The sequence below is a fragment of the Choloepus didactylus genome, chromosome 14 (assembly GCF_015220235.1).
Source record: "Choloepus didactylus isolate mChoDid1 chromosome 14, mChoDid1.pri, whole genome shotgun sequence".
NCBI classification, from domain to species: Eukaryota; Metazoa; Chordata; class Mammalia; order Pilosa; family Megalonychidae; genus Choloepus; species Choloepus didactylus.
This window is the reverse complement of record NC_051320.1, coordinates 30,606,209-30,630,094: the sequence shown is the minus strand read 5'-3', so window position 1 is coordinate 30,630,094 and position 23,886 is coordinate 30,606,209. Positions and strand designations below refer to the sequence as shown.

The 23,886-nt window shown below is 41.9% G+C and overlaps 1 protein-coding gene across 5 annotated transcripts in view; it reads left to right on the top strand.

The window, feature by feature from the left end:
• The first annotated feature begins 19,525 nt into the window (after positions 1-19,525).
• Positions 19,526-23,886, top strand: part of JPH1 (junctophilin 1) — a 161,085-nt gene continuing 156,724 nt past the window's right edge. For all 5 annotated transcript variants that reach the window (XM_037803300.1, XM_037803299.1, XM_037803297.1 and 2 more), the window contains exon 1: positions 19,526-20,057. In XM_037803300.1, the coding sequence (XP_037659228.1) occupies positions 19,679-20,057 (379 nt within the window). In that variant the 5' untranslated portion in view covers positions 19,526-19,678. The remainder of the gene's footprint in view (positions 20,058-23,886) is intronic.

The window sequence follows — 23,886 nt, the reverse complement described above, 5'->3', positions numbered from 1 at the left end:
AATCACCAGAGACAAAATATATAGTATAATTGGCATGAAAATGACTTTAAATGCCACAAATCTTTTAGCAAAATTCAGTTACTATTTGGAAAGAATAGCTCTTAAGATATATACAATTTGTCAGTTACCCAAACATTTGCTGAAAATAACAGGAAAAAAAGTGATTTTTTTCGTCTAACAAAAATCTTAAACTCTAAAAAAAAATATGCAATAGGTGGTCTCAGGAATATTTGGACACGTTCCCTTCCTTTTTGTTCAACCCTGAGCCCCTCCTATCTCAATACTGCTCTAAAGCCCTGGAGTGATGGGGAGGAAAGCCAGCTAACTCAGGTGTGATCATCAGGAACACGAGGCAGACCCCTGAGTCTGGCTGTCACAATGCCCAGCACCAGCAGGATCAAGACTACACATCTAAACTGACTGGAAATCTTGACAGCTGGGTTCAGGGGTACTTTGCTGGGTGTCCCGTCTCATCTTCAAGAGAGTGAAGGAGAAAGACTCATCAAGGCCAGTGATCACCAGGGACAGCATGCCCGGCAGGGTTCAAGATCCAATGGGCAAGGCAAAAGAGACCTTTTAATTATACAAAGTGACAGACTGATCTGGTCTAGAGATACCAGATTTTTGTTAAGGTCTTTGTTTCACAGCTATCTTGTTAATGGTTTATTTTGTTTTGTTAATATTCACTGTCCATCGTACACATACTCAGGCACCAGACTCCTGCATAATACTTTTGAATTTTACCTTTAAAATGACGAGAAGCATATCATTTAAAATTATCAAAGAACTTAGAATTCATGCAAAGAAGATGAAGTCATGTTAAGATTGCTAGTATCAGGCAAGGGTGAATTTATCAGTGTATAGAATCTAACATAGTCCTTGAGGAGATTACACTACAGCAATGTTTCCCTGAAGATAAAAACACCTGGAATATTTGTTAAAAATACAGATTCCTAAGCCCCAATTCAAACCCACAGAATTCACCAAGGGGGAACCTGGGCATTTGTATATTTAACACATATCCTTGCTGACTGTTATCAGGGTAGGTTTGGAAATTGCCCTACAGGAAGGATTCTTCCTCAGAAAAATACATTAGGATGGCTGGTTCCAAGGTTTGGAAGCTCTCACAATGTATGTGGTAGGGCCTCTGAGAGGTTTTGCTAGGGAAGGATGAAGCCCTGTACAAGTACCCTTTTGAAAAACACTTATCAAGGAATTCTTAACTGTGCCTTTAATGAAGTATTACTATACTAAAGGACCATTCCACAGGGGTCTGAGGTATGGAAAGAGGCATACTTTAGCCTAGGCTGTCATGCCAAGAAGGAAATGGTGATGCATCCTACTTTCTAGAAGTAGTAAACTTTCAGACCAGCTGTCCGTGTCTTTCCAGCGAACACAGCAGGACTGACACACCAGTACAGACTTGGAGGTTTTTAAATGTCCACTTCTATCACAATCATCCAGACAGGCTATGAATTATTCAAGTTAGTGTCCATTTGGGACACTAAGTTTTGGAGGGTCCTAAAACTCATGAGGTCCACTTGCTGTTTACACGTTTGACTGCATCATATAATAATTGGCAGTTTTGTTGAATCACATATAAAAGATTGACTTTTTCAGTAATTAAGAATAAAATGTTGTGCCAGTTTGAGTGTATTGTGTCCCCCAAATGCCATTATCTTTGTAGTCTTGTGTGGGGCAGAAGTTTTGGTGTTGGTTAGATTTGCTTGGAGTGTGCCCCACCCAGCTGTGGGAGATAATTTTGATGAGATGTTCCCATGGAGGCTTGGCCCCACCATTCGGGTGGGCCTTGATCGGGTGGAGCTATATAAGTGATCTGACTCAAACAGAGAAAAGAGAGTGCAGCTGGGAGTGATGTTTTTGAAGAGAAGCAAGCCTTGCTAGAAAGGAACGTCCTGAGAGAAAGCCGTTTTGAGGCCGGAGCTTTGGAGCAGATGCCAGATGCCTTCCCAGCTAACAGAGGTTTTCTGGACACTTTGTGGCCTTAATTGTGTAGTGAAATAAACCCCCGTTTTATAAAAGCCTATCCATCTCTGGTGTTTTGCATTCTGCAGCATTAGCAAACTAGAACAGATTTTGGTACCAGAGAAGTGGGGTGCTTTTGCTGCTGAGTTTGCAAATACCAAACATGTTGGAATGGCTTTTTAAATGAATAAGGGGGAGTTTCTGGAAGAGTTGTGAGGAGCTTGATAGAAAAGGCCAAAACTGCTTTAAAGAGACTGTTTGTGGAAATATGGATTCTAAAGATACTTCTGATGAGGACTTGAGCAGAAATGATGAATGTGTTGTTGTAAACTGGAAGAAAGGTGATCCTTGTTTTAAAGTGGCACAGAATTTGGCAAAATTGAGTCCTGGTGTCAGATGTAAGGAAGAATTTAAAAGTGGCAACCTGGAATACTTAGCTGAGGAGATCTCCAGACTACGTGTGGAAGATACACCCTGGCTTCTCCTTGCAGCTTATAGTAAAATGCGAGCAGAGAGAGATAAACTTAGAACTGAACTCTTGGGTTCAAAGAAACCAGAAGTTGATGGCTTGGAAAATTATAGGCTTCCAGGGGGTGGAATCCCAGAAGCTACAGCCCAACGTGAGGATGGAACCAAACATGGAACCCAGCCGCCATTTCAGTACAAGCCAAGATTGGAAAAGGAGTTAAGCAGAAAGGATTTGTGGAAAGTCCTATTGTCTGATGGCTTTGACCCTTGCGTGCTTCATGCAAAGCCAACAGAATTTTTGCGAGATCTTTATAGACAGAGCCATTGCTGGTCTGGACTGGAGGAGACAGACAAGGAAAAAATTAAAGGAAAAATCTCTTCAAAGACAGAGCCATGGAGGTTGAGGTCTGGAGTCAGGAGGTCTCGGGCTGGGAGAGCGGAGCAGCCCACATGCATGGAAAGGGTGAGTTTGCCCTGGAGGTTGAGGGCGGGCTTTCCGCCTCGATGCTCTGGAAGAGTTTTGCCACCTCAGGTCCCAAAGAGGGTGGAGCACATTTCCAGGGAATTGAGGAGAGCCTGGCTGCCACCCCACTGTTCTGAAGGGGTTGAGCGTGTGCCCTGGAGATGGAAGGGAATCCGGGAGCTGCCCCGAGGTTTGAGGAGGGTGGAGCCGAGAAGGTGGTCTCCCCAATGTGTGGAAATGTTGGAGCACTCACCCAAGCATTTGGAGAGGAAACAGCTGCCAAAAAGGCCCTTGGGAAGAGTTAGGCTCCCGCTCTCTCAAGCCCCAAGGATGCAACATTGTTCTGTTAATGACTCTCAGACTTTGAAATCTAATGGAGTTTGTCCTGCAGGTTTTAAGAACTGTTTTGCTCCTGTTAACCCTGTTTTCCTTACTGTTTCTCCTTATGGCAATGGGAATGTTTATCCTATGAATGTCCCTCCTTTGTATATTGGAAGCACGTAACTTGTTCTAAGTTCACAGATCCACAGCTAAAGAAAGATTGTGCCTTGGGACTGACCATGCCTAAATTGATTTTGATGGGGTTTTGTACTTAACTTTTGTTACTGAAATGATTTAAGTTTTTGTGATATTGTGATGAAATGAATGTATTTTGTATTTGGAAAGATAGTGTTCATTTTGGGGTCCAGGGGTGGAATGTGCCAGTTTGAGTGTATTGTGTCCCCCAAATGCATTATCTTTGTAGTCTTGTGTGGGGCAGAAGTTTTGGTGTTGGTTAGATTTGCTTGGAGTGTGCCCCACCCAGCTGTGGGAGATAATTTTGATGAGATGTTCCCATGGAGGCTTGGCCCCACCCATTCGGGGTGGGCCTTGATCGGTGGAGCTATATAAATGATCTGACTCAAACAGAGAAAAGAGAGTGCAGCTGGGAGTGATGTTTTGAAGAGAAGCAAGCTTGCTAGAAAGGAACGTCCTGGGAGAAAGCCGTTTTGAGGCCGGAGCTTTGGAGCAGATGCCAGCTGCCTTCCCAGCTAACAGAGGTTTTCTGGACACTTTGTGGCCTTAATTGTGTAGTGAAATAAACCTCCATTTTATAAAAGCCTATCCATCTCTGGTGTTTTGCATTCTGCAGCATTAGCAAACTAGAACAAATGTTAAGATGCTTAAGATTAATACTTGAATTTAATTATTAACATGTAGTACAATCTTAAATTCAAAATAGAAATGAATTAAAAGTTTTACAATGAAATTACCAATCCCCCTTCCTTTTATTTTTATTTGTATCTTTACAGGCATATATATATATACTGATACATCAAAATGTGGCATGCTATATACACTGTTTTGTATCTTGCTTTTTCCTACCTAATACATCTTGGGAATTTTTCCATATTAGTACCTAGAGAATTTCCCCATTCTTTTTTAAGGACCATGAAATGTGAATTTCAGTTCAACTTTCTTAAGCATTAAATCAGACTTTTCATCCTTCTTTGACCAAGACTTACAGTAAATGTAAATAAGTGTAAGTGTAAGTGTGTGTGTGTGTGTTAGTTTAGTTTTTAAAGATTGCTGGATGTGTCAATTCAAATCCTCCAAGATGCAAATGCTAGTACAGTATTAGACATACAGGAAATTTATTTGGGGGAATACATGTGAAAAGTAGAGTCCAGAGGAAGCAGAAATAGGTGGTGAGCGCCTTTGGGTCATGATGCTCATCTGAAACCTGTGAAAGCAAAGAGGAAAGGAAGGAGGATCAGGTAGAGGAGCCTCAGGCTGCAGTGGGGCCCCAAGACAGTTTCAGCCAGGTCCATGGAGAGTACAAGAATATATGTAGCTAACATCAATCTAATACCAAAACCAGGCAAAGATGATACAAAAAAGGAAAACTACAGGCCTATCTCCCTAATGAATATAGATGCAAAAATTCTCAACAAAATACTTGCAAATTGAATCCAAAGACACATTAAAAAAATCATACACCATGACCAAGTGGGGTTCATTCCAGGCATGCAAGGATGGTTCAACATAAGAAAATCAATCAGTGTATTACAACACATTAACAAATCAAAAGAGAAAAATCAAATGATCATCTCAATAGATGTTGAAAAAGCATTCAACAAAATCCAACATCCCTTTTTGATAAAAACACTTCAAAAGGTAGTAATTGAAGGAAACTTCCTCATTATGATAAAGAGCATATATGAAAAACCCACAGCCAGCATAGTACTCAATGGTGAGAGAACGAAAGCCTTCCCTCTAAGATCAGGAACAAGACAAGGATGCCCGCTATCACCACTGTTATTCAACATTGTGCTGGAAGTGCTAGCCAGGGCAATCCGGAAAGACAAAGAAATAAAAGGCATCCAAATTGGAAAGGAAGAAGTAAAACTGTCACTGTTTGCAGATGATATGATCTTATATCTGGAAAACCCTGAAAAATCGACAATACAGCTACTAGAGCTAATAAACACATTTAGCAAAGTAGAGGGATACAAGATTAATGCACACAAGTCAGTAATGTTTCTATATCCTAGAAATGAGCAAATTGAAGAGACACTTGAAAAAGATACCATTTTCAATAGCTACTAAAAAAACCAAGTACCTAGGAATAAACTTAACCAAAGATTTGAAAGACCTATACAAAGAAAACTACATAACTCTACTAAAAGAAATAGAAGGGGACCTTAAAAGATGGAAAAATATTCCATGTTCATGGATAGGAAGGCTAAATGACATCAAGATGTCAATTCTACCCAAACTCATCTACAGATTCAAGGCAATCCTAATCAAAATTCCAACAACCTACTTTGCAGACTTGGAAAAGCTAGTTATCAAATTTATTTGGAAAGGGAAGATGCCGCAAATTGCTAAAGACACTCTAAAAAAGAAAAACAAAGTGGGAGGACTTACACTCCCTGACTTTGATGCTTATTATAAAGCCACAGTTGTCAAAACAGCATGGTACTGTTATAAAGGTAGACATATTGATCAATGGAATTGAATTGAGAATTCGGAGATAGACCCCCAGATCTATGGCTGACTGATCTTTGATAAGGCCCCCAAAGCCCCCAAAGCCACCGAACTGGGACATAACAGCCTTTTCAACAAATGGGGCTGGGAGAGTTGGATATCCATATCCAAAAGAATGAAAGAGGACCCCTACCTCACACCCTCCACAAAAATTAACTCAAAGTGGATCAAAGATCTCAATATAAAAGACAGTACCATAAAACTCCTAGAAGATAATTTAGGGAAACATCTTTAAGACCTTGTAGTAGGCGGCCACTTCCTAGATTTTACACCCAAAGCACAAGCAACAAAAGAAAAAATAGATAAATGGGTATTCCTCAAGCTTAGAAGTTTCTTTACCTCAAAGGAATTTGTCAAAAGGTGAAGAGGCAGCCAACTCAATGGGAAAAAATTTTTGGAAACCATGTATCTGATAAAAGACTGATACCTTGCATATATAAAGAAATCCTACAACTCAATGACAATAGTACAGACAGCCCAATTAGAAAATGGGCAAAAGATATGAAAAGACAGTTCTCTGAAGAGGAAATACAAATGGCCAAGAAACACATGAAAAAATGTTCAGCTTCACTAGCTAGTAGAGAGATGCAAATTAAGACCACAATGAAATACCATCTCACACCAATTAGATTGGCTGCCATTAAAAAAACAGGAAACTACAAATGCTGGAGAGCATGTAGAGAAATTGGAACTCTTATTCATTATTGGTGGGACTGTATAATGGTTCAGCCACTCTGGAAGTCAGTCTGGCAGTTCCTTAGAAAACTAGATATAGAGTTACCCTTCAATCCAGCAATTGCTCTTCTCTGTATATACCCGGAAGATCTGAAAGCAGGTATCTGTACACCTGTTCATAGCAGCATTATTCACAATTGCCAAGAGATGGAAACAACCCAAATGTCCTTCAACAGAGGAGTGGTATATACACACAATGGAATACTACGCGGCAGTAAGAAGGAATGATGTCGTGAAACATATGACAACATGGATGAACCTTGAAGACGTAATGCTGAGCGAAATAAGCCAGGCACAAAAAGAGAAATATTATATGCTACCACTAATGTGAACACTGGAAAATGTAAAACAAATGGTTTATAATGTAGAATGTAGGGGAACTAGTGATAGAAAGCAATTAAGGAAGGGGGATGATAACCCAATAAGAACAGATAAGCTATCGTGGGTAAATTTAACATTCTGGGAATGCCCAGGAATGACTATGGTCTGTTAATTTCTGATGGGTATGGTAGGAACAAGTTCACAGAAATGTTGCTATATTAGGTTATTTTCTTGGGGTAGAGTAGGAACATGTTGGAAGTAAAGTAGTTATCTTAGGTTAATTGTCTTTTCTTACTCCCTGTTATGGTTTGTTTGAAATGTTTTTTTTTTTTTATTGTATTTTTTTTTTTTGATATAGTTGATTTTTTTAAAAAAAAGTTGATTAAAAAAAATGAAAAAAATATACAGAGCCCCCTTGAGGAGCTGGTGGAGAATGCAGGGGTGCTGGGCTTCCCCACCTCAATTGTTGCTGATGTGCTCAGAGACATAGGGGAATGGTGGTTTGATGGGCTGAGCCTTCTACCACAGGACTTTCCCTTGGGAAGACTGTTACTGCAAAGGAGAGGCTAGGCCTCCCTATAATTGTGCCTAGGAGCCTCCTCCCGAGTGCCTCTTTGTTGCTCAGATGTGGCCCTCTCTCTCTAGCTAAGCCAGCTTGGCAGATGAAATCACTGCCTTCCCCCCTACATGGAATCTGAAACCCAGGGGAGTGAATCTCCCTGGCAACGTGGAATATGACTCCCAGGGAGGAATCTAGACCTGGCATTGTGGGATGGAGAACATCTTCTTGACCAAAAGGAGGATGTGAAAGGAAATGAAATAAGCTTCAGTGGCAGAGAGAATCCAAAAGGAGCCGAGAGGTCACTCTGGTGGGCACTCTTACGCACACTTTAGACAACGCTTTTTAGGTTCTAATGAATTGGAATAGCTAGCAGTAAATACCTGAAACTATCAAACTACAACCCAGAACCCATGAATCTTGAAGATGATTGTATAAAGATGTAGCTTATGAGGGGTGACAATGTGATTGGGAAAGCCATATGGACCACACTCCCCTTTGTCTAGTTTATGGATGGATGAGTAGTAAAATGGGGGAAGGGAAAAAAAAAAAAAAAAAAAAAGGTACCCAGTGTTCTTTTTTACTTTAGTTGCTCTTTTTCACTTTAATTTTTATTCTTATCATTTTTGTGTGTGTGTGGTAACAAAAATGTCAAAAATTAATTTTGGTGATGAATGCACAACTATATAATGGTACTGTAAACAATTGAATGTACACTTTGTTTTCTATGACTGCATGGTATGTGACTATATCTCAATAAAATGAATTAAAAAAATCAAAAAAAAAAAATATATGTAGCACATTAAACAACGGCCTGGCCTCAGCATGAACACTGCAGGGATCTGAAGGTGCAGCAGCTGGAGGGTGTCTACCAGCCATCCTCCTTGCAGCAAGTTCTCTTGAAGGAAGCTCTGAGTGGTCCACATCCACAGCTGCCACAATCTCCCCTTTTCATCACAAAGATCCTTACCTGTACACATGCTCAGAAAGCAGCTCCCCATAGGCCTCTCTTCCTAAGGGGAATCTTAAGAAAGTCAAGTTAGGGGGACAAAGAGCAGCTCCTGTCTCTGAAGTTGGTCTTAGGTTGCGAATGGTTCTCATCCTCCTCCTCCTCCACTTTCCATTCTGAATTCCCCTCATCCTCGGAGGTGATGACCTCAGCAGGTCCTGGAGGCTTACCCGGTGGTGTGACCCAAATCTTCATTCCTGGACAGTCTGAACCCTTGGTAAGTCATACCCTCCTTGGACAAGGGTTGCTTCATGTGGGCATTCATGGTTTTACTGGGTGTTGAGAATACCAGGAAGCACCCAAATGGATCACCTGTTTCCACAAATACTTCTCCCTGCCCTTGTAAAAAAGCCTCTTCCTGCTCATCAGAGTCAATTATTCCTGCCAGTAAGGCAATTCCTTTTCTTGCCTGCTCATCTCTGGCCACAAAGAGTGAATGGGACTGCCAGGTAACTGCCATAGTTTACAGTTCAACAGTACCCTTTCCATGTCCTCTGGTAAAATTCCCCCCACCCCCACCCTGGGGACCCTGTAAAGCCCAAGCTGCAGGATGGGAAGTACAAAGACCCAAGTGGATCACTGAATGTGATGCTAAGTGGGGCTACTCTTGCTTCCACCTCTTGGTTCCCAGTCCTATATATTCTTCCTGTTGAGGACATAGCACAGAAGTCCGATTTAATGCATATAATGCATCCTGAAAGATGTCACTCCATCTTTGCAGATTATAACCAGTAAGCTGGCCCTTGAGCTGTGCCTTTACAGGCCATGCCAAAAGTCTATGGGTTGCAGTAGCCTTGACTCTTGAAGACAATTGTATAACTATGTAGATTACAAAGGGTGACAGTGTGATTGTGAAAACCCTGTGGATCGCACTCCCTTTATCCAGTGTTTGGATGGATGAGTAGAAAAATGGGGACAAAACTAAATGAAAAATAGGGTGGGATGGGGGAAATGATTTGGGTGTTCTTTTTTATTTTTTATTCTTATTCTGATTCTTTCTGGTATAAGGAAAATGTTCAAAAATAGATTGGGGTGATGAATGCATAACTATACAATGGTACTGTGAACAGCTGATTGTACACCATGGATGATTGTATGGTATATGAATATATCTCAACAAAATGGAATTTAAAAAAAAAAAGTCTATGGGTTGGCTTCTTCTAGATAATTAGATATGTGATAAGACCAGTGAATCCTATGGCCAGGGCTCACTCCCTCAATTCCTTCGCTTCCTTGAAGTGGGTCCCCAAATTGGACATTTGGTGTGGAAGATTCCTTGCAGGTAGATCAGGGGATCAGGCATTCCATAAGCCCCAGAAGAGTGGCAGTGCAGGCTGAGGCTTTGTGGGCAGGAAAGGCAAACCCATACCCAGAATAGGTATCTATCCCTAGTGAGGATGACCCTCTGGCTATTTCAGGCTGGAAGGGCCACCAAGTGGATGGATGGTTGCTGTTTTCAAGAAATAGTCTCTGTTGCTGGCGGGTTGAGCATTAAGAGGTAGCAGTAGCTAAACTGGCCTTTGTAAGTGGGAGTACATGCTGTTGGGCCCATAACCTCCATCTCTGCCATCATGGCCACTAAGTTCATATGCTCATTTTTCCAAAATGGACTAGCAGATGACAGCTGCTGGGTAACATCAAATAGCCACATCAGTTTTCAGTGCCTTTTCCATGGAGGACATTAACATGCAATACCGAAATCTTCATACTTTGTGCACACTGCCATTTGTCCATCCACATGTCTCTACCCCACCCTCCATGTCTCCAATCTTCCATTCCTTTTCCTTCCAGGCCTCTGAACAGTTGGCCAGACTGAGGCCATTGCCCAGGAATCTATGTATGTTCTCATTTCAGGCCACTTTTTCTTTCACACAAAATAGATGACCAGGTCCGCTATTGGAAAGATTTCCCCTCTCTGTAGACTTTCAAAACCACTCCTGATGACAAAACCTCGAGGACAATATACTGAGTGAAATAAGCCAGACACATAAGGACAATTATTGCAGGGTCTCACTGATAGGAACTAATTATAATATGTAAACTCATAGACATGAAATATAAGGTACCAAGATATAGGACGAGGCTTAAGAATGGGGAGTGGTTGCTTAGTATGAGCAGAATGTTCAATTAGGATGAACTTAAATGTTTGGAAATGAACAGGGGTGTTGGTAGCAAGATGTGAGAATAACTAACAGTGCCGAATGGTGTGTGAATGGGGTGGAAAGGGGAAGCTCAGAGTCATATATGTCACCAGAAGGGAAGTTGGAGGTCAAAAGATGGGAATGTATAAAACTGAATCCTATGGTGGGCAATGTCCATGATCAACTGTACAAATACTAGAAATTGCTTCCATGAACCAGAACAAATGTATGACAATACAATTAGAAGTTAATAATAGAGGGGCATATAGGGAAGAAACATATACCTATTGCAAACTATATACTACAGTTAGTAGTATTTTAACATTTTTTCATAAACAGTAACAAATGTACTATACCAATACTACGAGTCAACAATTGAGGGGGGCTGGTTAGGGATAGGGGAGGATTAGCGTTTCCTTTTCTTTTTTTCTTTTTTCATCTTTCACTTTATTTCTTGTCTGGAGTAATGAAAAGTTTCTAAAAATTGAACAAAAATTAAGTGTGGTGATGGATGCACAGCTGTATGAGGGTACTCAGGGGCAAGTGATTGTACACTTTGGATCTTTGGATAATTGTATGGTATCTGAACAATCTCAATAAAAAATGGAAAAAAAAAAACACTCCTGAGTGCAGCCTCCATTCATTTTCAGCTTCATCTGTATACTGTTCCTATCCATCCATAAACCAAGTACAGGCTTTTTCTCCTCCTTCAGCTGGTTGTATGGGACCCTCAACCTGCCCATAAATGACAACTGAGGGAGAGATGTTGGTGACACTGGAGTCTGGACAACTTGTTCTTGCAGCTTACTTGTACCCTCTGGTCCCGCTCATTTCGATCCTGGATGTACCTCTTAGAAAAGACTGTTTCTGGGTCTAATTTTGTCTTGCCAGCTCCAACAGGACCCAGCTTATAATGAGCAATTCTAGATGAATGGCCACCAGTGTCCCATGGCTAAACAGTCCTTCTCTACAAAGGCCCAGTAAGATACCAGGAGCTGTTTCTCAAAGGTATAAATTCTCTGCTGCAGATAGCATGGCCTTGTTCCAGAACTCCATGGACCTGCATTGTGTTTCTCCCACTAGGGCTTGCCATAAACTCCATATTACATCTTTTCTTACCACTGACACTCCCGACACCATAGGGTCTTCCTAATCATATGGCCCAAAAAGCAGAGCTGCTTGTACCACAGCCTGGACCTGCTGCAAAATCCATTCCTTCTCTGATCCCCTTCAAAGCTGGCTGCCTTCCCTGTCACTCAGTTTACAGGCTGGAGCAGTTTCTAAGTGTGGTATGTGTTACTTCCAGAACCCAAGAGGCCTACAGGTACACTACTTCCTTTTTTGTACTAGGGGATGCAAGCTGCAGCAGTCTGTCTTTCACTGTGGAGGGGATGTCCTGGGAAGTGTGTGGCCTTGATGTGAACACTGTAGCAGATCCGAAGTAGCAGCAGCTGGAAGCCATCTGCCAAGTACCCTCCTTGCTGCAAGTTCTGTTGTAGGGAGATGGGAGCAGTGCACCTTCAGGCCACCACGTGGGGTGTTCTGACATCTCAGTAAGCTTTACAAAGTGCTTGACAGTGAAAGTAATAAGTGAAATGCAAGAGATGACAAAAATGCTAGAGCATAATTAGGGAAAGGAAAAGGAATTTAAGTTTTATCTGGAATGCAATCAGTATCTGAAGAATCCAACAAGGGTTTCGAGGTGTGCGTGTTGAGGTGCCAAGTGCACTGGGACTGCAACACTTGGCAAGCATAAAACATTCCCCCTTGTCATTCAATTAGAGGAAGGCCTTTCCATTATGGGCTGTCGTTTCAAATCCCACTCCAGAGCTCTTGGAACAATTCATTTCTCAATTATAATTTACATTTCTTTTACTGCCTAATGATTTCTTTCTTCTTTGCTCCCCTTAAGCTATCAGTGATCTAGCAGCTACTTACTACTTAGTTGTGCCTTTCAACAACAAATTGTGTGCCTTTCTTTATTCAACCTCTTTATGAAAAGGTTGTCTCATTTATTTTCACAACTTTTAATAACATCTTCATACCGACACTCCAAATGTGCTTTTATATTCACTTGCCATCCCTAGTTTGTGCTATTTCAAATTCTGAGTTGCCTTCCAGCCACATCTCCAGAATAAAGCACTGCAATTTTAAATGTAGCACGAAAGAAATGAACTCATTATCTTGTCTTCTCAGATTTCAGCGACCTCTTTTCCAGCAGCTCTCTCCTTTTCTCACAATCACAGGCATGGATTCCCCTCATTACTTCCCTCTGTGGGGTATCACGTAACTCAAGAAGATCCTCCTTTTATAGGTATCTGGAAGGATGCCCCTTTCTCTTTAACCACAAAGCTGAAGAATATGCCCATAATTCTCAAAAACAGTTTCGACCATAGCAGCCCACAAAAATCACTCTGTCCTCTGAACTCTTAAGAACTCGGCACTCATTTGCTACTTGCAGTTGTCCACCTTGTACTTTTTTTTTCTTTTTTTACCCGTTTCTTTAGAGATATTTTATGCCCTTCTGAGCAAGGTCTGAGCCTTACTTTTCTGTGACTCCAGACCTAACACAATAATCATATATACATATACCTATACATACATGTACACTTACACATTTTCATTTTATGGTTTGCTTCAGGTACTGGGTCTTCAATACAGACCTGCAGTCTACTCTGTCTTCTTGCTTACTATGTCTTTTAAATCTCCCTTAATTCTGCTGTTACCTTTTTCCTTTTTAGAACTCTCCTGAAAACTTTTGGGAGCCTTGTCATTGGACATGCATTCTGCCTAGACCTTTGTGGAGCTTTCCCCATTAGGAAGAGCAGGCAGAAAGCCACAAGGGACAGGTAATGGGGAGAAACCAAAGCCCTGCCCTTGAGATTTAAATAAGGCTCAGCTGGTGTTTTTACATCAGAATTAGACTATTTCTAAATTAAACTTTTAGCCCTGAGGTTAAGATTGCCTAATACTTGGACAAAATAAGCTAAGTATCCAGCATTTATACAAAAGTCTAGTACCATGAAATGTCTAGAACACAAAGGAGAGTCTAAAATTAAGGAGACTAGACAGCGATAAGTCCAAAGGCAGAACTGTGGGAGATAACAACCACCATTTAGAAGATAGGAAGAAGAAAAATACACAGGGAATGTGATCTCTGAAGTGGTGGGAAACGGAGAGGAGAAGCCAGAGATACGGGGTTCACAGAAGCCAAGTCCTCACAAGTATCAAATATGCAGCTGCCTGACGGGACAGGAACTGAGGAGATGCCATTGTAGCTGTCGAACAGGAGTCCTAACAAGCTTCACTAAAATAGTGAGAACAGAACCAAAATAGTGGTGAATTAAAGAGAGAATGTGAGATGAGGAGGTAAAGACAGGCTCTTTCAAGAAGGCCTGAAGTTTCATGAAGCACAGACATAGAGGACTAGAGAACTTGGGGCGAAGGTAAGACCCAGGAAATGACTGTTTTAACATGGAGCATGCACAAGCACATTGGCTGGCTGCAAGGGAAGAAATTAAAGCATATTCAGAAGAGAAAAGAAGGGATGGATCCAATAACTTGGAGAGGAAAAGGACATCTTTCCCTCTAGGATGGGGTGGGTGGGGGAATCGATAATAAGTGTTGAAGGGAGGAAAGGTGAGGTGTTCCCATGTATTTGCTATTTCCTCTGTGAAGAAGACGGCAACGACCCTGCTCAGAAGGAGAGAGGACTAAGAGGGATGTGACAGTGAAGCATCTGGAAGCTGCTGGGGTAGAGAGGACAGAGATCTGCATGGTGTGAAGGGATTACTTGAGGCTTGAACCCACAGTTTGTAATGGGAACTGGTAAATGATGTGATTATCTCCAGCAGGGACCTCCTAGGAATAGGGGATGAGAAATGGTGGCTTAGGACTGGAGACTGGGCACCAGGAGTTCACTGTGGAAATGAAATTGAGTACCAGGGAGACTAGGGTTACAGTGACTCATCAGGGTCTTCAGGCAGGGTAGGGAAAAGAGTAGACCAGGAGGACAGGTTGGGCACTGACTGGGTCAAAGTCAGGTCCAGGCTGTGTCTGAGGAAATGAACTTTAAGGTTATGAAGTTGAGGGAAGCAGTGGACTTCAAAGCCAGGGTGAGGCTGCCCAGGACAGTGGCAGGAGACAGCAGGTAAAGAATGGGTGAGCCACTAGTCCTCAACGAACATGGGAAAATGAGAAGAGGGTAAGAAGAATGGGCCACAAGTCTCAAAAGGAAGTGCTACTGAACAGAGGCTGTCAGAGGAGGAAAAGGAGGATTATTTCTTTATCCACTTATGAATTTATAGTTCTTGGCTTGTATTACCCAGCTGCCTACTGGACATCTCCTCTGGGCTACATTTGGTGATCATCCTCTTCCAAAAGAACATATTGTTCCCAACTCCTACAACTTAGTCTTCTCCCTCCACTTTCAACATTTTAGACAGGAGCATCTCCATTCATACAGGCAGTTTATTCTTAAAAATAAGAAATAAAAGTCTTCTTCACCATCCCCTTCTTACTCTGCTCCTAGACTGATCCTTCCCCTATTGGAATGTTCTCAGTCTGCTCTCATACTCTCACCAATGAAGGATAGTAATTAAGAGAACCATCTCTCTAATCTGAATGACCTGGGTTTGAATCCCAACTCAGTCATTTCTACCTTAAATTATCTGGGACAAATAAATGCTCTAAACCTTATCTTCATCTTCTGTAAAAGGATAATATTAGGACTAATCTCACAGGGGTTATGATAAAGTTTAAATAAATTGATGCATGTAAAGAACTTAGCACAGCGTCTGGCACAGTTGTTGCTATAAAAGTTTCAAAGACCAATAATTTTGGAATTCCTCTTCTAACTTCATAGTGTCTGCAAAACTTATGACCATATTTCCTAATTTTTTTATTGTTGATAAATTCCTTAAATCTTTATGAATGTTCTGATCATTATAATGTGCTAGAGATACTCATTGTGACTAGTAAAATAATAGCAAATAATTTTAATTGTGCTTTTTTTAAACATTTTGAATCATGTTCTCTATACAAGAAACAACTCTGGATTAGCTTTTTGTCTTTTGTAAATTTTTAATTAAAAGTTCTTAATAATAATTAATTCTAATATGTAAATAGAATGAAGTCACCAATAAATTTTTAAGCATGCCTTCATTTAAAAATTCAAGATTAAATTCTAACCAAACCATCCTCACCAACATGTTTCTGGACATCATAACACTCCAAAAATGGCTTATCTTTTGTTACTAGTTTACTAGTCATTTTAGAATGGAAATATCTAATAACTGGGTTTGTGCATGAAGGAAAATAAACTGCTACAGTAGAGTTGGTCCTTCTGCTTTAATGGCCTCCTCCGTTCCACCTGTCAATCCAACAGCCCTGTTCTCTCCTTACTAATCCCTTCTTAAAACTAAATTCACTTCCCCCTTACCCATGGCAAAGGTTCAGGGTGAGAGGGAAAATAAGGACATTACTAAATATTAAACTGCAACATCATTTCTACTGCTTCTGTCTGCTATGCCGTTACTTTCAGCATCTCTTCCTCCTCTTGGTTCTCTTTCCCAGTCTTCTCCAACCACTACAACTGAACTCGAACACTTACATTAAAGAATAAGTTAACATGAATGGAAACATTACATTGAGATGGAAGCAGGTAAATGGAAGCAGAGCTTGTATAATTTCTTTGCCAAAACTTGCCCAGTAAGCACCAAACATTCAATATTACCTTTCTTCCATGAAGAGAGTCAGTGGCAAAGTCAGGTTAGGATTAGGTTTATTTGAAATTTAAAGCAGATATTTGAATACCTGGTGGTGGATTCTCTCTTTTAATTAAAGTTCCTTCCAAGGAAGGAATAAAGAGAGGAAAAGATTAAGAGATAAATGGCCAAATCTTTTATCCTCGCTAAATCGCTATATTCTATCCAGATGTGAATGCACCACTGTTTTGGTTTGCTAAAGCTGCCAAAATGCAATATACCAGAAATGGGTTGGCTTTTACAAAGGGGGTTTATTAGCTTACAGTTTCACAGTTAAGGCCATGAAAATGTCCAAATTAAAGCATAAACAAGAATATACCTTCTCTGAAGAAAGGCTGCTGGCATTGAGGGTTCCTCTGTCACATACTACACCCACAATATACTTAGTTATTACTGTATCTGATATACAAAGGGAAAGACAAATATTGTCACTCCTGTTGGCATCTGCCAGTCCTTCACTCCCAGGTTTCATTGCTTTCAGCTTCTGATTCAGTGGCTTTCTCTCTGAGCATCCGTGGGTTCTTTCTTAGCATCTCCAGGGTGTTTCTCACTCTCTCCTCTCTCCAAATGTCTTGCCTTTTATCCTCTCGTGAAGGATTCCAGTAAAGGATTAAGACCCACCCTAAATGGGCTGGGTCACATCTCAACTGAAACAACCTAATTAAAAGGTCCCACCAACAATACTTCTGTACCCACAAGAATGGATGAAAAGAACATGGCCTTTTCAGGGTATATAACAGCTCCAAACCAGCACAACCACCATCCTTTGTCCATCCACCACAGATGGACTAGACATTCACTATAGAAGCCAGGAACTTGCTTTATACTGTATATTTCATAAAAATCATCATTTGTGTGAGAGCTAGCTAGGAAAAAAAAAGTATCCACTGTGCTTACAAATAAAAACAAAGCTCTTAAAGAACAGGAGTCCTAACAAATATGGGTCCAAAAAATAAAAAACAAAACCAAGAGAAAAGTCTACTTTATAGAAGAGGACAGTTTAAAAAGAAGGAAAAAAAAAAAATGTTGGCTTGCGCAACCATACAGTTTCTCATTTCAAACAGAACACCATATAAATGGGAATGTGCCTGTCTGTGCTAGACCCCGATCTTAGTGTATCCCATACCAGAGAAATGGGATTACGGCTCAGCTGCAAAGCCCTGGGCCCTCGTTTTCCCAGTGGCCTAAATCAATCCCCATTTCTAGTCCCTGACAAGATGCTGAGCGAAATGCTTAATTATTTCAGGCCACTAGGGTAAGCACTATTCCTGGCAACTCTGCGGGCAGCACCATGGATGACAGTTTCTAATTCTCTTTGGTGATTTGGTTCTGTGTAAACTGAGATGTTTTCTTTCAGTATTTCAGCCAGATAAGCAGGAAAGGCCAGCTCCAGTCCTGAGATAGAGCCAATCAAGGTCAATTTCAGTTCCTTTTCTGCACTGTTTAGTCTACTTTTTAAAACCCTGATGCCTTCCCTGACACCTGCCCTTATATTTTTATCTGATTAGTAGTTATCTACTGAGAGAACATTTGGCAGCCTTGGATGCTCACCAAGTCATCCAAAGGCTTCTCAGCCTAAGGAATAATAGAAACACTCTAAAAAGCAGGGTCCTTGAAAGGCCGACCTAAGACCTCTGGCTGTGAATCACTAGAAAGTGTTTCCCAAGGATATTTTAAGGGTGAGGCTCAGACTATAGTCTGCTCTCTCCAGAGGCAATATTGAGTGATTAAACTTGCTGATTCCCAAAGCTATCATTCTTAGCTTTATACCACACCCACAATATACTTAGTTATTACTGTATCTGATATACAAAGGGAAAGACAAATATTGTCACTCCTATTTGGAAGATGGTGAAATGGAGGTTTAAAAGTTTAAAAGAGTTGTCTAAAGGGAATCCAACAAAGCAGGGTTGTAGCCAGAAAGTAGATCAGCTGACACCTGTCCTGGGTTTTGTAGGTCACAGACTCTTTGTAAGTTTAAAGAAGTGTTTTACTTAACCATATTCCTTCTTGAAAGCTTCTATTTACTTTCTTAAACTGTGGATAGCAGTGGAGAGGTACCAGGTCTGGAATGTATTGTATAAGTACATTCCAGACACTTATACAGTAGAGAGGCTGAGAGGTCTGCCTGTTGGGTACACAGCTCCAGGCTGAAGAATTTTAAGGAGACATCAAGAGGGGACAACTCTGATATAAAAGGGAATGCCTCAAACCTTCCTCATCTTCATTATTACAAATAAAATAAGACAGATGGAAAACTCCTCTTCATTATTACAAATAAAACAAATTAACCAATTCATTCTGTGCTTTTTCAAACCGCATTGTTCTGCTCCCCTGTATTCATCAAATAAATGCAAACACATGTGCCTTGAAATGGTGAGTGTAAAAGAACATTCTGCACAACTATATCTAGGCTGCCACGGATTTATATCACATGCATACATAGATGGGGGGATATTAATTCACGATGACAGCTGAGCAAGACAAACGCAACAACGCATACATTGGAATGCCGAAAAAATGCAACTACGAACCCCATGCAAACACTCACACAGGCGTTTTCCGTCAACACACACGTGGCCGCACTTACAAGCGCTTAACCACACTGAAAAAGCCCAAACAAAAACACAGGAGGCTCCACCACCCGCGAGCTGCCCCCACACGTGCCGCGGCGCGTTCATTCGCAGGCACGGTTCTCGCGCGTGCCGGGGCACACCCGCCCTCACACCAGCTTCCCACCGCGCGAACACGCGCTCCTCGCGAGCGGGTCCCCACCACCGCCGGGAAAGCGGTGGCGGCGAGGCTGGGGGCAGGGCCCAGGGGGCGGACGCGCCGCGGGGCCGGGCCTCGGCGCCCGGGGAGGGGACGGGGGGCGGGCGCGGGGCGGTGCCCGGCTCACGTGGGCGGGCGGGAGCAGCTGAAGGTCCGCTCGGGAGCCGGGGCTGTTCTCTCGCGCGCAGCGCTGGCCCGGGCGGCGGCGGCGAAGGAGGAGGAGGAGGAGGAGGAAGGCGGCGGTGGCGGCGGCGAAAGAGGAGGGGAGGACGGGGGCGGCGTCGGACTGGAGCCGAGCGGCGGCGCGAGCTGCCTGGGGCGCTGTCGTGAGCTCGCCCTTCGGGCCCCCACCCCTGAGCTACACCCTGCCGTGCCCAGCTCTGCCCGCGTCCGTGCCCCCGCGGGGAGCGCGCCGGGGCTGCCCCCCGAATGACGGGCGGAAGGTTCGACTTCGACGATGGCGGCACCTACTGCGGCGGCTGGGAGGAGGGCAAGGCGCACGGGCATGGCATCTGCACGGGGCCCAAGGGCCAGGGCGAATACTCGGGCTCCTGGTCGCACGGCTTCGAGGTGGTCGGCGGCTACACCTGGCCCAGCGGCAACACCTACCAGGGCTACTGGGCGCAGGGCAAGCGGCACGGGCTGGGGGTGGAGACGAAGGGCAAGTGGATGTACCGGGGGGAATGGTCACATGGTTTCAAGGGGCGCTACGGGGTCCGGCAGAGCCTGTGCACCCCAGCTCGCTACGAGGGTACCTGGAGTAACGGGCTGCAAGACGGGTACGGCGTGGAGACCTACGGGGACGGAGGTGAGCGGCGTCGCAGGCGGCTCGGCCGCTCTGCAAAGCGGTGCGGTGGGCTTGGCCCAGGCTGCGGGCGCCGGCGGGGAAGCGGGGAGGACGCGAGGCGCACGTGTCCTGAAACCCGCCAAAACACCTGGGGCAGCGTCCATCCTGCTAAGCACCTTCCGCGCCTTCCCGCCCCCAGAAGGTGCACTGGGACGGGACCGGGACGCGAGGGTTCGGTCTGACCCCGCTCTTGAGGCGGCCGGTGAATCCACACTCGGGGGAGCTAGGCGTGAATATACCTGGCCGGCGCCAATGCTGCTCTGCCACCAGGAGGGAGCGCCGCCCCGGAGGGCTGGGCTGGAGAGAGGGCGCTGTCACTTGAGCCCGTCACATTACGTTCCTGATCCCTCCCTCTCCCGGCCGAGTTTGAAATCGCCACTCACGAGGACTTAGAGCGAAGGCCCTAGGTCTGGCGGTCGGTGCTGACCGCTCCTCGGATTGGTTTCACGTGGAGTCGTATTTCGCCTTTGGTCCTCTAGCAGCCTAAAGATAGACGCTAGAACCCCATAACTAGGATGTTGGGGAATTCTACCTTGTTCGGAGTGCATTCGGAAACATCCTAATTATTGGAGAGGAGAGGCCACCTGATGATGCAGGTGGGATTCAGAGGGTGTAGGGTTTTCTGCCTGATTTTTATTCGGTTCCTTAAAGTATTAGTTTTCGGTCAAGAGTAGTAGTCTTTTTTTACCTGGAGATCTTAGACAAATTAATAGGAAAACATTCTAGAAATGAACTATGAAGTCTAAATTAAGAAAACAAAAACATTTGAACCTTGTGTTTCTGTAGCATGAACTAGCTAAGTTAACAACTACATTACTCCTGTGAACCGCTGCACTGAATTTTTGATTTGCATTAAAGTGTGTGACCTAAACAGGGCTTCTGGCTGTGAACAAAAAATCACCTTAATTTAATATTTAACACTACTTGCAAAAGAAATTATGTATATAATAGGATGGAAGTTCCTCTTTTTTAAATTAGGAAAAATGTACATTATTTTTGAAACAGGTGTCAGCACCTGATGAATTTCCTTGTGTAATAAGCTGAGAGAGTTGAATGGCTTATGCTTTGGCAAAATAAATTTTCTGATGATAAACATAATTTTATGATAATTGAAAAGGGTTGTAGGAGGTGATGTCGCCTATTGGAATTAAGCAGCTCAGAGTTGGGGGATATTGAAGGGATCCAATTAAAAGTTTCTCCAGCCCACTGCCACCTCAGTTGTGCCCTCACTTACATAAAAGCTTGTACAGTTTGTACACTTCACTTACTCAGAACATTTGGGTGGTGTTTCAAATGCAAAATGGCAGAAGGATAGGATTTGCTTAAAAAGTACATCTTTTCTTTCTACACTATAAATAGAGGATACGGTTTTCTGATGGATTTAAAAGAAGAAACTTTCTGCAGTACTTTTCTATGGGCTGTATGAGTCCTGAGTTCCACAGTAGTTAATTAGGGCTCTTCAATGTTCTGAATGAGCATAGAGTGCTTTAGCTGACAGCCCTATAAATATGTTAGTTTGTGGTTGGATTTTATTGGAGGTTCAGCTCTACTATGTAACTAAATTCCATGCTCACAAGTGGAATGCAAAATTTATTTTTTAAATGTGTGTGTTTTTAAATAACCTTTTAAGGCCATGAATAGATGTCTCATTTCAATTTGGGGGGTTAAAAATAAAATTAGTGTCCTTTAAAGTTACTGCTCATTAAATAAAATCCTTTACTTTGGAGTATTCATTATACCTAGTAATCAAAATATGTATAGCACAGTAAAGGTCATCTACGGATGAGTTGTAGAAGCACAAATAATTGTGCAGGATGGCTTTATGGATCATCTGCATTTTGTTTTAAGACTAACTTAAAAAAAAAATCTAATATGCTACAATTAGGAGAAAAACAAACCTTTTAAATCCCTTTTGACTGTATAGTCTGTGCTAGTTGATTTTCTGCTCTTTCATATGTCAATTTAATTAGAAAATCCTTAATCTTAACGTGCCTGTCACAGCAAAATGGGGGTTTAAATGGAAGTGTATCATTCTAACTTATTTCATACAAAGGTAATACAACTTTCCCTATTCTCATTAAAGAGTTAACTTGTTTTTTTCCCTACTCTTCCCACCACCACATGTACATTCATGAATACTATCTCCTGGATTTAAAGAAAATCTGATTCCATATATTTGGTGGTGACATTAAGTTGGAGAGGAAGGGAGTAGTAATCCCCTGTGAGAACTGTCATTTAATTTTTAAATTAGTGATCTTTCTGTGAAGTGTTGCTGAAATATAGAAACCCCTGAATATTAATAAATTAGACAAACTAAAGCAAAAATGACAAAATAACAAAAATAATAAGTTAGAACCATACTCATGAAATCCAAATCTTGATACCCAGAATCTTTTGTGCAGATTCTGTTTGGCTGTACCTTGTTTTTTCACTTGTCATAAAACTATTTTTTATATGCATACTTGTAAATACCCATTCAGAGCATATAAACTTAAATTTAGCATAGTGCAGTCTAAACTTCTGAATTGGATGCTTTCTACTGCAAGGTTGTGTCATTAAAATGGCTAGATCTAGAAAATCAGTTCCCAGATAAAAATCACAGAACATAAATTAAAACACCAAGAACTGTAAAAAAATAATTTTTATGCTTGTGAAATACACATCTATGTTTAAGGCATCAAGATGAACTAATTAAAACTTTGAAGAACAGGGAGAAATAGGAACCCACCTGCTTCATAAAGAGAGAGGCCCTGTTTTCTAAGTTCATTGACTAAACTAAACCTGTTTTAAATTTCAGATGAACTGCTAACAGTTTGACTGTAAATAGATTTCTAGCAATCCCATGGAGGAATTCCTCCCTATAACTGCGATTTAACAGAACAGGATGGGAATAGGGCCAATAGTGTTAGGCCCCCCTTCTGTATTTGGCAGTTAAGCAGACACAAAGTTTTCTAATTGTTGCTATTGCCTTAAACCACTTGGATTTTCAAACAGTGTTTCTGCGGAAATTCTTGATAGTCTCAGAAGACTGTGGTGTAAGGAAACGACTTAATTTTCCCTCAGTGTTAAACATTTACTGAGATGATACAGTTGTATTTAAAAAGTGTAATTACTTATTGTAATCAAACAGCATTTTTGGACATTGTTCCAGCAAAAATAATGTGTCATTATGTAGAAAAGTTAAAATTAGAAGGAAACAATTACAGCATTCCTTCTGTTTGTTTTTTTAAAGAATCACAAACTAGATATTAGAACATAAGGAGTTTGATTTGTTTTAATACATATAACTTTTATCCTAGAACTTAAATTTTTTTCTATATAGACAAAGGAAAAGTCAAAGTTGAAATTTCCTAATAATTCCATTCTCTTCCCTATTGCTTTTGGCATTAGGGGATGGCTCTTGTTCAGTAGAAAGTTTCTTAACCTGAAATGTTCTCTATGACCATTTTATCCTTTTGGGTTTATCCCTTTGAGAAAGCTATGGCCCACCCACCCCCTCAGAAGTTCATAGTCCCCAGGTCAAGACTTCTGTGTTTACCCAGAATATGACATTCACCATGCTAGACTTGCTTAGTATTTCATTGTTGCTCTGCTATTGGCTATGTTTACATGATGTAATTATATCTGAATGACCAGAAAGAGAAGGCAGACTTGAAGTTGGTCAAAACTTCTGACTTTCGGAGCCATTACCGTTTTAACTATTGAGTGCAATGAAATAATCAGCCATTATTCATACAATGCTATAAAACCACTGGGGTTATAACTCTGTATTTTAAAAATAAATGTTTGC